Source organism: Mus caroli, unplaced genomic scaffold (assembly GCF_978045245.1).
Source record: "Mus caroli unplaced genomic scaffold, Mus_caroli_1 scaffold_11, whole genome shotgun sequence".
Classification (NCBI taxonomy): domain Eukaryota; kingdom Metazoa; phylum Chordata; class Mammalia; order Rodentia; family Muridae; genus Mus; species Mus caroli.
Window position 1 is genome coordinate 120840743 of NW_028227266.1, and position 16538 is coordinate 120857280.

General features: G+C 43.8%; 1 protein-coding gene across 1 annotated transcript in view; it reads left to right on the forward strand.

The window, feature by feature from the left end:
- The first annotated feature begins 7295 nt into the window (after positions 1-7295).
- Positions 7296-16538, forward strand: part of Gask1a (golgi associated kinase 1A) — a 42622-nt gene continuing 33379 nt past the window's right edge. The window contains exons 1-2 of the mRNA XM_085828207.1: positions 7296-7325; positions 8606-8688. Of these exons, the coding sequence (XP_085684333.1) occupies positions 8656-8688 (33 nt within the window). The 5' untranslated portion in view covers positions 7296-7325; positions 8606-8655. The remainder of the gene's footprint in view (positions 7326-8605; positions 8689-16538) is intronic.

A 16538-nucleotide genomic window follows, 5' to 3' on the forward strand; every position in this document is an offset into this window, starting at 1 on the left:
GAACTGACTCCCATGGACTCGACTCCCGCACACCTGCTGTGGCACGCGCGCGCACACACCCACCCACCCACCCACACACACACACACACAAATGAATAAATGTTACAAAGATGCACGAAGAAAGGAAGATTTGTGAAAGCTAAGTGTGTGGCCAACAGTGAAAGCTAGTGTTGTGATTTTCATTTCTAGCTACTTTAAATTTCCTATGATTAAAAGGCATGCCTGCCTCCTCACACCCAGCAGGCGGGCTGCTGTTAAAGAGGAACAGAAAGCAGCTGGAGGCCTGAGGGTGCGGAGGTGAAACTGGAACCCTGGTGTCCTGCTGATGAGAACAGAGAGTGGCATTTGCTCAAAAATTTAAATTAGCACAAGAGCTAGATGTTCCTACTCTAAGTAGAGACTGAAAAGAAATGAGTTAGAACACTGAGTGCTCCTGTGCACTGCGGCATTACTCACCATAGCCACTAGGTGGCAGCACCTCAGGCCAGCAACCAACAGAGGGATTAAAATATATATTTAGCATATATATATATATACATATATATATATATATATATATATGCATACACACACACACACAGAATAATGTAATTTGGCTCACTTGAATTGTCATCTTTCCATCCATTGATGCACCTGTCTGTCTACACTGTGTCTTGCCTCAACCCTGAGGGCCAGCTGGACCTGCAGCTTGGCTCTGTATCTATACAGCTGGGTTCATTTGTTTCTAGCAACTTGTAGCTCTACACCGAGGTACAGACCTCTGAACACACACACACACACACACACACACACGGAAGCTAATATGGATAATTAAAACTGGAATGGAGGAACATATATTTGTTAACTGCTAGAAATTGAGACTACTCGGCAGTTTGAAGTAAAGCAACTGGTGTAGCTTATGAGCTTAATGTTAATGCAGGAAGTTATAATGCTTGGGAAGACAAACATGTCCGCCTGTCTCTGACATAGTGCACTCAGAACAACTTAAGATGGCATCTCAGTTACTGTTACTGCTGTGCAGATACCATGACCAAGGCAATTTATAAAAGGAGAGGTATGTTGGGATTTACAGTTTCGAAGTTGAGAGTCCATGACTGTCAGAGCAGGGAATGTGACGTCAGGCAGGCAGGCATGGCACTGCAGCAGATACAGAGAACTTACATTCTGCTTCACAAGCACAAAGCAGAGGGGGAGAGCTGAACTTGGAAAGGCTTGGGCTTTCGAAACCTCAAAGCCTGCCTCTCGTGATACATCTCCTTAAATCAGGCTACACCCTGTAACCCTTCCCAAACAGCTCTACTACCTGGGGACCAAGCATTCAAATATATGAGGATCCTCTTCATTCACATCACCGCAGATGGTCTTATCTGACATTCCCCCAAAGTGCCTCTCGCCTAAATGCAGTGTGTCCTTGTAAGGGGGGGAGTGGACCAAGAAATGGCTATCATCAGAGACCCGGACACACCCTTCCCTCCATGCCTATCCTTCTGAAGCCAGGCTACTGTAATTTGAGAGTAAGAAAGACAGCCAGAGAGTGGGAGACACATTTGTGATGGCCAACTAGATTGGGACACTTGAAAATCACTCCTAATGATCACAAACTGAGGTGGTAACTGAAGGTGCTACAGTGTGGCCCACCTGTCAGAGTAGGAAGACATTCTAGGAAGTAAAAGGGCTACAGGTGTAGCTCACTCAGTGCGGGACCATGTGTTCAATTCCCTCCAACCAACCTCCATACATGCATGCATACAAATACAGGAAGTACTGACCTAATTGGATGTGTATGGTGCGCATAAGACACGCAGAAGCATAGAGAACAGGAGAAGCACCTGGCAGAGAGAAGCACCTGGCAGGAGAGAAGCACCTGGCAGGAGAAGCACCTGGCCACACTGGTTATGGAGCTGTGGAAGGTGAGGAGCAGCCTTAGTTAGCAGGGAAATACCAGGATCAGCAAGAAAGCTCAGTGTGCAAAAGCAACTCCTGGGCCCCACAATAGAAGGAGAATTCTCAGATTGTCCTCTAACCTTCCCATGCACAGACTCACACGTACATACATGTAACATGCTCAAACACACACGTGCACACACATAACAAGTATATCTCTACACACACGCACACACACATGCACAAATATACATCTACACGCATGCACAAATACACACATACACACATAACTGGCACAAACACATGTATACACATGTACAACATAACTGGCACAAACACATGTATACACACATGTACACACTCAGTTTTTAGAAGGAGAGAACATCTTAGGGCTCAAGGAGTCAGGACAGAGATAGAGGCCATTAATTTCTCTTTACCATTCTCTCTGGCTACAAATCATCTCTCACTTCCCAGAATCCTCTAAATAGCTACTAGTTCTGGAGACGACCAGCCTCAGCAAGAAAGAGCATAGCGGGTTCAGCTCTAAACATGGCCATGTCACTGTTGGCCTCATTGATAATACTGGTTTTTCATAGTGTTAGAAATACCGTCTAGGGTCACAAAGAAAGAGACCACCTAACTAGGGCTTTATCGTTGTGATAGAAAAATGACCAGAAGCGACTTGGGGGAAAAGGGCTTCCTTCATTTTACATTTCCATCTTACAGTCTATCATTGAGGGAAGTTAGATCAGGAGCTTAAGCAGGACACGGCCTGAAGCAGAAACCATGGAGTGGCGCTCCTTGCTGGCTTGTTCTTATGGCTTGCTCATCCTACTTTCTTGTACAATCCAGGAGCACCTGCTAAGGGGGGCACAGTCCACAGTGGGCTGGGTTCACCCACACCCATCATTAATCAAGACAAGGCCAGTCTGATGGAATTATTTTCTCCTGAGGTTCCCCTCTCCAGATGAATGTAGTTTGTATCAAGTTGACCAAAACCAAACCAATTAAACAATAGGACAATAGGACATTTCGTGTTTGTGAGTTTTGACTCTAGTTACGGCTCTTTGTGGACCGATGCTACATTTTTTCTTTGAAATTTATTTACTTTTGACTAGATATAAAGCCTTTATCATAGCAAAAATGAGATTATCAACGGGTATTCAGTAAAGAGCAAATTTCCTTATTACTCCTGTCTCTTGGTTCTTCTCAGTCAATCACGATCACCTACTTTGCATCTTTCTGGAAATGCTCTTTATCATTGTCCCTGCTCATTGAAAACTGTATTTTCTGTAGGAGACACTGAAGAAAGACATCACCCAAGAGAGCTATTTTAGAAGTCTCAACAGTGACTGTTTCTTCTAATCTGTCCAGTGTCCCTTACGAAAACCATTTGTGGATAATCCCCACCGTACACTACCCTGCTTCCTCGAGGTCAGCCTATGGTATCTTCAAGGGCAATACCCCCTTCACAACTAGATCTTTAATCTTTCCCCTCTGCTCATCATCTATCCAGCACTCAGCCATTTATAAAAAAACAATGAGAAGATTCCCAGTCCCTAGTCCTTTAAGAACTCTTTCACCCCTGCCTAACAGACCCCACCCACCACCACACTCCCTCAGCCACTCTCTGCCTGCACTGTCCCCTTCCTCCCTCTGGCACCTGCTATGCCATTGCTGGGCAACTCAACCCAACTCATCACCACATCTGTTGGCTCAATGTTGTTCGAGGTTAAACTCCAGGTATACAAGGGCCCCTAATTTGTTCTTATACAACCTTCAACCCAACTTGAGGCTGTCCTATCTGGAGAATATTTCATCTTAAAAAAAATGAGAGCACTGTCCAAGAAAACTGAGATGTATTCTCTCAGACATTTCTCATGTCTCCATACCCTTTTTTGTACTCTTGTCTCAACTATTCAGGAGATTTCTTCTGTAGAACATCAACTTGTGTTTATCCCCCAGGTCTGGCATCTGTACTTCTGTTTTCCAATGTATGGACACTGAATTCCTCCCCAATGATCAAACCGAAATGATCCCCCCTTTTGCCTCAATTCTCTCCTCAACCCCAAACTCCTCCCACTGACTGCTCTTCTCATCTCAGGCATCTCTTCTGTCCTTGGTGCAGACAGCTGGCATTTCCCCAACTCTCTTACTTCCAAAAACTTTCCATGGCTGTTTCTGAAATCCCAGATGGAATAGCTGCCATTATCACAACCATCTGGAACCAAAGAGACTCACTGCATGTGTCATTCTTAGAAATTACAAAACCGTGAATCTTCTTCTAACAGAGAAAGAGGGTACCCATTTCTTCCTCCAGCAAGAGTGCTACTTCTATATAAACCATCCCAGGGTAGTCTGAGACACGGCAAGAAGATGGTACGCAGAACATCCAAACCCTGCCAGCATCCCACCTCCTAAGGACAATGGTTCAATGGGGGTGATGGCAACCCTGGCTGGCTCCCCTTTTATTTATTCTCCTTATTTCCCTATTATTAACCTTTGTATCCTGTCTTTCAAAAGCATATTTATTTTTATTTATGTGTATGTGTGGGTGTATCTGCATGTGTATGCACATATATGTATGGTGCCCCAGGAGGCTAGAAGACAGCACTGGAGACATAGACACTTGTGAGCCACCTGACATGGGTTCTGGAAACTGAACTCTGTTCCCCTGCAAGAGCAGTGAGTGCTCTTAACTATCAAGTCATCTCTCCAGCACCTGAACCTGTGGTTTAAACTAACCCAGGGGTTGGAGCAGCAGTTAACAGAACTCGGTGCTTTTTCAGAGGACTGAGTTTTGGTTTCCAGTACCCACATGGCCTCTAACAACCACCTGTAACTCCATTCCAAAGGACCTAATATTCTTTTCTGGCCTTTGTGGGCACTGCATGCACACGGTGCACAGACATGCAGGTAAAACACCCGTACACATAAAATAATAAATGAGATATGAGCTATCTAAGCCCTTTGTCCTCTTCAGACTGAACCCCTTGATTCAGGACACCACCAAAAGTCATGGCAATAACATCTGGCTCCTCCAAAATCTCTAATTCCAAAATCTGTTCCATGGCAACATCCCAATTCAGCCCAAAGCAGCCCTCTGAAAACTATGCCTGAAGTCTGGCCCCATTGCTCTCCCAACTCATCACAAAACAAACGGCAGAAAATATCAGCTCTAGTGATACCTAGTCACATTTAGTGACATTTTGTTCCCATGTGCCACACCTTAGCTGATGCCCTGATTCTTACCACCTGCCAGCTGAAATACCCTGTTCCGCAAACAGTGGCCTCACTGCAAGCTCAGCTGTTCTAGAAATGGCTAACCTTGTTTTCTCATCCCTAGAGCCTCACATTACCTCTTTCCTGACCTGTAGACACAGGTCTATAAGTGAGGGGTGGGGGGAGGGCAGGGCTCAGGTGCTCTGTGGAGTTGCTTATCCCTTGTCTCTGCATCTCTACTCTAACAAAGAAAAGTTGAGCATGAGTAAGAGATAGAACAGTATAAAGCTCAACCCCTCTCGGAGACATCAGAGTGGCGGCAGGAGCCAGGCAAGCACGCCCATTGCTGGTGCTTGAGTCTGCATCTGGGAAGCCCAGTCTAAATAAGTCTACAAATTTTTTTGCACCACTTTTTTTTTTAATGTTAAATGTCTTTGTGGTACACAATGAGATCACTTAGTTCAAGCCTGGACTTCTGTTCAACTGGCCCTCAAGGTTTCTTGGAAGGCATCCATACTTTCTAAATGAATCCAGCCACATTCAGATCTTCCACACCTCTGACTCCTCCAATAGGTCCTTGTAAGTGGTTCTGCCCAGATGGCAGGGAAACCTGGGACTTGGAAGCCCAGGAACCACACAGTTCTGAGTGGGAAGGGTCAGGTATCTCAATGGAAGGGAATCCTGAGACACGGGAGCCCAGGAGCCATACAACTCCGAGAGGAAGCCTCCTCAGCAGAGGCATTGTAGCTCACAGGTGAAGGTAGCCCTGCTCCACTTTCTCACTCCGTTCCATCTTTTTATTGCTTCTTGGCTTTTCCAGATGAGAGAGTCACAACAGGTGGAAAGTCTCATGAAAGAGATTTATTCAGGGTAAGGAGGGATGAATCCAGACATGGCTGCCCTCTGTTCCCAGAAGCAGACAGCAGAGAATTGGACAAAGGGCAGGGCTTATGTAGAATTTCTTAGGAGGCAAAGCTTTTCAGAACAGAGATTTCCCGGATGAGGATTGGTGAGATTTCAAGTCCTGAGCTTGGGGAGCTCAGGGATTGGTGGGTTCTCCTGCTCAGGGATTGGTGGCTTTTTTCCCACCACCTTTTCCCTGCATTGGACCTATGGGTTAGGATGAGAGGTCCTTCCTGGCTGCAGGTGGCTTTGGCTGAGGTAGCATCTCTGTGGAACTGCTGGGGAGGTGGAGAGGAGGTGCTGCCACTATGGACAGCTCCTGTGGGATAGATAGTTCCTAAGGCTGTAGGCTGAGGCAAGAAAGGTGTTGCCACCATAGACAGTTCTTGAGGGACAGCTCCTGCTAAGGCGGGAAAGAGGATGAGCCTCCTGTGAAGGCTGCAGACTGAGGAAATGTCCTGGTGCTGCCATTCTTTGGCAGTTCCGGAGGGGCATCTTACTGGCTATAGGTTGGAGCAGGAAGGAGGGGCTGGCTGCCACTTGGACGGATTTGCAGAGTGCTTGCTTCTTCCGGATAGCTCCTGCTGAGGTGAGAAATGAAATGTGCCACCTGTGTCAGTTGCAGGCAGAGGAGGTGTTGCGGTGCCGTCATTTTTTTTTTTTTTTTTTTTTTTTTTTGGTTTTTCGAGACAGGGTTTCTCTGTATAGCCCTGGCTGTCCTGGAACTCACTTTGTAGACCAGGCTGGCCTCGAACTCAGAAATCCACCTGCCTCTGCCTCCCGAGTGCTGGGATTAAAGGCGTGCGCCACCACGCCCGGCTCGTCATTTTTGACAGCTCCTGTGGGCATCTTGTAGGCTGGGACAGGAAGGAGGGGCAGACCACCGCTTTGAGGGGTTTGTAGCGCTGCTTAGGAACTTCAGTTCCAAACGGGGAAAAGCAGCCTTGTATGGGTGAGCCATGGAGGGTGGGAAAATGTTTAGCATCTTCAATAGGAAGTCAGCCCTCCTGCTCCTTAGTTCACTTGGGCAGGTCCACTGCCCACTGCCCAGTGGAATAAACAACCTTTCTTCTTTCTTGCTCTTGCCTCCTCTCTGATGAGGTCGCTTTGTTAAGAAGCCTGACTCTCGCTAGACCACGCACCTGCCTTGGCAGAAGCCGAACAACAAACAGCGCGATCAAGGTTATGGGGTCCTCCAAGATTCCTAGAGAGACTCACAGGGGATTGGCTGGTTGGTGTGATGATGTATTTCCGGGCCAGGGCCCTTTAAAACCTGAGGGCGTGGATGGTGAGAGGCCATTTGAATCCCTCCGTAGGTGAGTGTGAGGAGACATGAGGAAGGCTTGGTTGGCATGGACCTGAGGGAGGGAAGGTGGTCCTCGTGGGCCCCAGACTTGTCTACCGGGGTGCTGGAGAGAGGGGCGCGGTCTGAAATGGAAAGAGGGCGCTGTGGGCGCGACGCCTGGGCGGGAAGAGGGCGCTGAGGGTCAAAGGCTTCTACAGCCTAACTACAGGGAGAGACATGGAGGCCTCAATGAGGCTGGGCAGGGAGGGTGACACCTGGGCCTTCGAGGAAGAGGCTTGGAGCAGAACAGCTTGAGATGCAGGCAGGAAGAGCCGGCTGGGGGCCTTGACACCTGTGCAGGAAAATGGCACAGTGGGCCTTAAGCAGGCGGACCTGAAGTGTAGGACAAGGCCAGCGGAGGACATGGCATTTTTGTCAGGGTGTCTTCCATGACTTAAACCTTAGTGCTGCTGATTAGTGTATTAATGTTAATTCCCAAACAAGTATTTGTAAGAAAGCACCTAACGTGTGTTGGGTCTAACAGTTTTCGATGTTTATATGAAAAATGTCTTGACTTAGCTCTTTGTACTGTCCTTTATACTCTTCATATTTTTATCTGTTAGATATCCATGCCACAGGCAGTTGTTCACATCTCAGGTATTATCTTCAAGCACAAATCTCGCCCATCCACTCCTCTGAACGACAGCAGGCTTACTTTCTAGTTATTAAAGGATGAATTTACTCAGAGCAGAAAATATAACTAAGAAATGAGACTGCTTTGCTTCCCTATACTAGAATATTTGAAATCATGTTGTAAAGTTCATAGATTTCTTTAACAGGATAGTGTTTTCCTTCTCACCGCTACTGTTATAAAATTGAACAAATATACCACAATCTCTATCCAGAAAACATAAAAATATTCCTAATAAACCACCTTTAAATTGTTTGACTTGCTTTACAAAAAAAAGATAGTAATTATTATTAAGTAGCAAGGGGCTAGGCTGGTTCTCAGGTCTGCCAGTATTCAATGGATTTTATGTATACACTTATTCCTCTTGTATCTGTACCTTGCTGTTGACTCTGGATTACTGAAATTATACTTTTAGCAGTACAGGCTATCATTACACATTTCCCAGATGACCCTTTTCTCCATTGTGCATTCTCCATTGTGCCTGCCATCTCACTTTTGTTAAGACTAGAATTGCTACTGATAAGAAGTAACTTCACAGGGCCTTCAAAACAGGATGAATCAGGGATTGTATGCTGAAGAAGACAAGTATTATCACTAGTGGTTTCTCTGTTTACCTCCAGGTCCTGAAAAATCTAAGCCTGTATTTGCTACAGAACTGAAAGATTTGATCATGGAAGATAGCGCCATAAAAGCAGAGCCTCAGGTGCGCTGGATTGTCTTTGTTTCTGTACATATCTGTGTGGGCTTACAATGCTATATATGTACATATATACAAATATGCACACATACATGTATATGTAAATATATACATACAAGCATGTACCTATGAGTGCATTTACATTAATCTATTTATTTTAGAAATTTCTCACTGAGGTTTAAGTGACACACATGTTTCAACTGTATCTCTCACTTTTTTGAAATATATACATTCATATGACTATCACTTATGTTAATACTTTAAGCTGTTCTACTTGGTGCCCTTCCCAAAGCTATGGGGATTGCTCGTCTCTCCACACTGGGGGTGCAGATACCTGCTCCCATCCCCAGCTTCTAGGTGGGTGATAGGGATCTAAATTCGCGTGTTCGTGCTTATGAAACAACTATTTTACTCACTAGACTATTTTTTCCAGCCAATGATATCCTCCCAACACCTCCCCCTGACACTGGACTGGGCACTGAATGCAGGACTTTGGGCATACTATGTGTGTTGCATAATTTTATGTCATCTCGACACAAACTCAAGTCATTTGAGAAGAGGGAGCCTCAAGTAAGAAAACGCCTTCAAAGCCTCCAGGCTGTAGGCAAGCCTGTAAGGCATTTTCTTCATTAGTGATTGATAAGGGCAGGTCCAGCCCATTGTGGGTGGTGCCATCCCTGGGCTGGTGGTCTTGGGTTCTATCATCTATCAGAAAGCAGGCTGAGCAAGCCAGGGGAAGCAAGCCAGCCTCTGCATCAGTTTCCACATTCAGGTTCCTGCCCTCTTTGAGTTCCTGTTCTGGCTTCTTTCAATGACGGACTTCAATGTGGAAATGTAAGCCAAATAAACCCTTTCCTCCACAACTTGGTTTTGTTCATGTTTTTTCATCATAGCAATACTAATTCTAAGACACCAGGCAAGCTCTCTACCACTGGCCCACTGGCCCACTGCAGTCTTGCCTTTTGGTGGATGTAGGCACTCATTCTCCTGGGATTGTATGTGTGCATGTGTGTGTGAATGAAGTTGCTAGATCATGAAGACTGCATTTGGTTAGTCTTACTATCTGCCCTACAAACGTTCTCTAGAACGCTCATCCAGTCTGTACTTGTTACACTTTGGTCAGCAGTATACAGTTGTGTCCCGTGATTGTCTGAGGAGAGCCATTATTTGTCATTTTAGGAATCAGTGATATTTGAAGATGTGGCTATGTACTTCACGGAGCAGGAATTGGCCAGCTTGACACTTGAGCAGAAGGCTCTGTACAAGGAAGTGGTGCTTGAGAACTTTGCACGTGTGGCTTTTCTGGGTAAGGTTTCTGTACTGTAGACCTCTGCTTGGGTTTGCAGACTGAAGGACTTGCTTACAGTTATTTGCCAACTCCAGGGAAATGCTTTGTCTCACTCTGTGACTTATTGCTTCATGTAATAGAAAGCAATAATGGAAAGCACCCTTCTTCAGTTTGTTTTTAAAGGCCTTGCACAGATGTATGTTAGGCAAGTGCTGAGCCACTGAATTACAGCCTTAACTGTGCTCCCATTTAAATTATTATTATTTTTTTTACCTTTTAAGGAAAGTTTTAAATATTTTGATCATACATAATGTTTCATTATGACATTTTCATATGTGAGTGAATGTCCCATTACCCCTCACATGGCCCTACTACCTAATCTCCTTCCATTTCACAGCTTGTCCTTGTCACTTTCATGTCTAAACGTTATGTGTGCCTTAATGAATTTGATGTGAGTTACTTATAAGATCTTCAGTGTTGAGCCGGGTGTGGTGGCACACGCCTTTAATCCCAGCACTTGGGAGGCAGAAGCAGGCAGATTTCTGAGTTCCAGGCCAGCCAGGGCTATACAGAGAAACCCTGTCTCAAAAAACAAAACAAAAGATCTTCAGCGTTTTGTATATTAAAATGCTTTTATTTAGGTGAATATTTAGAATAAAATTTAAATATTTCACTGGTTATGTAGGTATAATCACACATTTGCGCTCTCCCAGCTTGGCAGAGTTACATTTACATGTTCTTTTTTTTTTTTGACTTTCAGGCGTTGCTTTATTTTTTATTTTTTTTTTAATTAGGTAATTTCCTCAATTACATTTCCAATGCTATCCAAAAAGTCCCCAATACACTCCCCCCTCTCAGTCCCCCACCCACCCACCCCCACCCCTTGGCCCTGGCATTCCCCTGTACTGGGGCATATAAAGTTGGCAAGTCCAATGGGCCTCTCTTTCCAGTGATGGCCTACTAGGCCATCTTTTGATACAAATGCAGCTAGAGACAAGAGCTCTGGGGTACTGGTTAGTTCATAATAATGATCCACCTATGGGGATGCAGTTCCCTTTAGCTCCTTGGGTACTTTCTCTAGCTCCTCCATTGGGGGCCCTGTGATCCATCCAATAGCTGACTGTGAGTATCCACTTATGTGTTTGCTAGGCCCTGGCATTGACATTTACATGTTCTGTGCAGTGTTATCTTACATAATAACAAGCTAAAACAAGGAAGTTATTTTTGCTTTTAATGATAACATTAAAATTTAAAAATCACGTTTATATTGAAACATGTTAAGGTGGCTTACAGATTCTGTGATTTTCCTCCCCTTTAGGGTATATTGAAAAACTGAGGAAGTATATTCAGCTGGCCAGAGCAGAAACATCCAGGGTGGCGGCTTTTCTCTAGGTCAGGTGTACCAGGAAAGCAGAGCCATGTTACTGCTGTCAAGTGCAGTCTTTTCTGTAGTCATGCATATTTCTTTAGATGTAATGCTTTTTAGTTCATTAAAGTTGTTCATTATCATGTGCAAAGCAAGTACTTATGTCCTTTTTAAACAGCTTTATGAATGTAGAGTTCACAAACCATACAGTTTATAGTGAAATATAAAAACCTCACTCAGCAGATGAAGAAAGGTTATGGGGAGCTAGAAATGGGCTTTCAGATTTAGGTAGTGATCTACAGAATGTAATGTCTAGCTCATTTGAAGTTTGGACTGGAGTCCAGAGAAAAAGAAATTTCTTTGACCAGATGGTGTAAATATTTGTCTTAGTCAGGGTTTCTATTCCTGCACAAACATCATGACCAAGAAGCAAGTTGGGGAGGAAAGGGTTTATTCAGCTTACTTTTCCACATTGCTGTTCATCACCAAAGGCAGTCAGGACTGGAACTCAAACAGGTCAGGAAGCAGGAGCTGATGCAGAGGCCATGGAGGGATGCTCATTACTGGCCTGCTTAGCCTGCTTTCTTATAGAACCAAGACTACCAGCCCAGAGATGGTCCCACCCACATGGGGACTTTCCTGCTTGATCACTAATTGAGAAAATGCCATATCTCATGGAGGCATTTCCTCAACTGAAGCTCCTTTCTCTGTGATAACTCCAGCTGTGTCAAGTTGACACAAAACTAGCCAGTACAATATTGATTGACACAGAATTCCACATATTGATCTTAAGACTTTGGACTTGAGATTTTGCAGAGGAGCACTCATAGAATTTAAGATAACTCTGGGATGCTGTGGCCTCTGAACAGAGTTAGGCTTAACTGATAAATGAAGGACTGTGCAAAAACTTCTGGGCTAGTGTTCTTTGTAAAGTAATGCTCTGCAGAAATCCCTGTTTGAGTAGGTGCTGGCTGGCTGCCATTCAGAGTGTCATAACTTCAGGTCCAGCTCTACTCCTATCCTCTCCAGTTGTAACCCCGTTGGGAGGTAGGAAAGGCACACCTTTTTTTCCCAGTTTACTTGGTAGGTTGAGGCAGAAAGATCATCCAAACCCACTGGTTCAAGACCAGTTTGCACAACATAACCCAGCCCAAAGAAGAAAACAACCAAAAAAAAAACCCCAACAACAACAACAACAACAACAAAAACCCAACCAAACAAAAGCTATTTGAACTAATTTAAAAGTTAAAAAACCAAAGTCAGGATCTGATAACACTTATACATCTTTGCTCTGAATCCCCAACGTGCTATGTATCTTCATACTTGTTTGACATTTAGGTGTCTACAGTGTTGAGAATAATTTTATTTAGCTTAAAGTATATTGTATTGGAGAAACTACTGTGAATGAGCCTTTATAAATACATTTTGAGATATTTCAGTGTTATAAGTTTCTGGACAAATACACTGTTTCATGAAGTACCAAAGTGGCACTGCCGCACTGAGAAGACTGGAACCAACCATTTCAAAAGTGTAATTCATAAATGTGCAAACCTCAAGACTGCTTTAATTTAAGATATTTGGATTATTAAGACTTGCCCGTTGACTTGTAGATGGTTAATCTTGGTTGTCAGTTTGATGGGATCTAGAGTTAGGATGTACACAAACCTGAGCACATCTGTGAGTTTCTTTCATGAGGTTCATTGAGATGGGAAGACCCACTTTCAATTTGCATGCATTTTCTGGACTGAAGAGGAAAAGGCTGGGCAACCAGCATTCATCTGCTTCCTGACCAGGTACTATGTGACCAGCGGCTGCCTCACGCTGCTGTGAGCACTTCCCTGATGCAGTGGACTAGAACCAAAACAAGCCCTTTTGAAACTTGCTTTTGTTAGTATCATGAGAAAAGTAATGCAGTTGGTACCAAAGGTGAGCTGCTGCTGTGATAGACCTGATCATGTGGTCCTTGAGCCTTTGGAACTGGATTGCATGAGGATGTAGAAGACTGGATGCTTGGGGTAGAGAAGCCCTAGATTACTGTAAGCAAAGGCCAGTGGATCATTCTCATGTGATTTAGAAGGCTATTTCTTCTAAAGAAATAGAAGCTAAAGACAATTTCTATGGCAAACTGACAATTTTCTGCTCAGGTCCCAAGAACTTGAGTGAGAGAATATAGGAATAAGGACTAACTTGGTGGCAGAAATTATGAGGGAAGATAGCATCTCATGTGTGACACGGATATTTCTCTCTTCCAGATCTTCAGTCAGCAAAGAATGGATGCTCAAAAGTGCAATTTAGTGAGGAAAGTGGTTGGTTACAGATAAAGTGAGTTTGAAAACAGCTATACTTATTAAAAAGCAGCTGTCATTGTTAAAAGGAAATTGGCACTGTTAAAGAGGAACCTTGTACCCTGAGGACAGGATCCCACTCACTAAAGTCTAGTGGAAATGTTGATTCACTAAAAAGGAGAAAGCACAATGTAAGAATGCCACTGGTTCATCTTTGTCCCTGCACATCTCAGGCAGAACACATTTTGTGTCAAAGGTTTTGTGGGTGAGTTGATGTCCTTATTCCTACAAGGGGAGTCCTGCCTGCTTGCGGGAAGTGGCCATTTCAGGCTCTATATCCTCCACTGCCAGGAGTCTCAGCTAGAGTCACCCCCATAGACTCCTTGGGGCATCTCTGCACTATCCCAGATCTCTGGCATGCCCTAGAGATGCCCCTAACACCCACCACCGATTTCTGTTCTCTTTCTCCATCCCTAAACCTGATTGTTTCCTACCCCATTCCACTCCCCATCCTCCCTCCCTTTCAGTTTCCTCCCTCCATCCACCTCTGATGTCTATTTTATTTCCCCTTCTGAGTAAGAGTCAAGCATCCTCCCTTGGGACCTCCTTGTTATTTGGCTTCTTTAGGTCTGTGGGTTGTACCATAGGTATCCTGTACTTCATGGCTAATATCCACTTAAAGTGAATGCACACCATGCATGTCGTTTTGGGTCTGGGTTACCTCACTCAGGATGATATTTCCTAATTCCATCCATTTGCCTGCAAACTTCATGGTGCCCTTGTTTTTATAGCTGAGTAGTATTCCACTGTGTAAATGAACCACGTTTTATGTATCCATTTTTCAGTTAAGAGACATCTGGTTGTTTCCAGTTTGGGGCTATTATGAATAGAGCTGTTATGGACATAGTGGAGCAAGTGTCCCTGTGATATGGTGGAGAATCTTTCGATTATATTCCCAGGAGTTGTGTAGCCTGATCTTGAGGTAAAAATATTCAAAATTTTCTGAGAAACTCAAATTGTTTTCCAGAGTGGTTGTACAAGTTTGCACCCCCACTAGCAATGGAGGAGTGTTCTTGCCCCACATCCTCTACTGCATGTGTTGCATTGCTGTTCTTTGAGTTTTTGATTTTAGCCATACTGATGGGTGTAAGGTAGAATCTCAGAGTTGTTTTGATTTGCCTTTCCCTAATGAGTAAGAATATTGAACATTTCTTTAAGTGCTTCTTGGCCATTAGAGATTCCTCTGTTGAGAATTCTGTTTAGATCTGTGCCCCATTTTTTTTTCTGTGCCCCATTTTTAAATTGGGTTATTTGGTTGTTGGTATGTAACTTCTTGAGTTCTTTATAAATTTTGGATATTATCCCTCTGTCAGATGCAGGGTCGGCGAAGATCCTTCCCCAATTTGTAGGCTGACATTTTGTCTTACTGACAGCATCCTTTGCCTTACAGAAGCTTTTCGGTTTCATGAGATCCCAATTATTAATTGTTGATCTTAGTACCTGAGCTATAGGTGTTCTGTTCAGGAAGTTGACTTCTGTACCAGTGCGCTCAAGACTATTCCCCACTTTCTCTTCTATTAGATTTACTGTATCTGGTTCTATGTTGAGGTCTTTTATCCACTTGGACTTGAGTTTTATGCAGGATGATCAGTATGAATCTATTTGCATTCTTTTACACACAGACATCCAAGTTAGACCAGCACCATTTGTTGAAGATATTTCCTTTTTCCCATTGTATGGTTTTGTCTTCTTTGTAAAAAATCAAGTGCCCATAGGTGTGTGGATTTAGTTCCCGGTCTTGATCTGATTCCACTGATCAACCTGTCTGTTTTTATGCCAATACAATAAAGGTTTCTTTACTACTTTTGTTCTGTTTTAACTATCTTGGCTTTTTTGTTTTTCCATCTGAAGTTTATTAGTGTTCTTTCAACACCTGTAAAAAAGTGTGTTGGAATTTTGATGGGAATTATGTTGATTCTGTAGATTTTTTTTATAGATCAAAATCTGCTGCATACTTCAAAGGGCTAATTATAATCATTCATTTTTTTCCTTAGGTTGCTATGACATGTTTGAAGAAATTGGCCTTGGAGCTAGAGAGATAACTTAGCAGTTAAGACAGCTGGCTGTTGTCTTAGTTTAATATTGCTACGAAGAGACACCTTTATAAAAGAGAGCATTTAATTGGGATCTTGCTTTCAGAGGGGGAGTCCATGATCAGCATAGTAAGGAGTGTGGCTGCAGGGGGAGGCACGGTGCTAGAACGGTAGCTATGAGCTTGCATCCTTGTGTGAAAGCATGAGGCAGAGGGAAAGAGAGGAAGAGCAGACAGAGAAATGACCTTGAAGCTTCCAACAAGGCCACACCCTTCCAAAACAGTTCCGATAACTCAGGACCAAGTACCACACTGCTCTTGCACAGAACCCAAGTTTTGGTTTCCAGCACCCATATCTCATAGGTAGCTCATAACTGCCTATAATTCCAATTCCTGGGAATCTGACACCCTTTTGGGGATTTATGCAACATATGTATAAAAATAGACCTTAAGAAATGGGCCTTGTAGAAGGCTGTGTCTTCACCTCATAGGCTGAGAATAGAATCTGGTTATTTTACTTCAGGCACTGACCTGGATCTGTTCTTCAGCTGTGTTCTTTCTCTTCCTCCATTGTCTGCAAAATCTCCTGTTGTAGCAGGGACACTTAGGACAGTTAACCAGATGGGAGCCATATTTTGGTGATTTTAAAAGTGTATCATCAAGAAAAAAATTCCCCTTGTCTTCTGGGGCACCACGAAGTAAAAGTAATTCAATAACTGAGGCCTCTTCCCCCTCCCCTCAGGATTTCTCTCAGTCTCTTGTCTCTGTCACTTGTCTCCTAGTCTGTTTTGAAGAAATCTATCAATATGAAACTGGTGAGCTTCC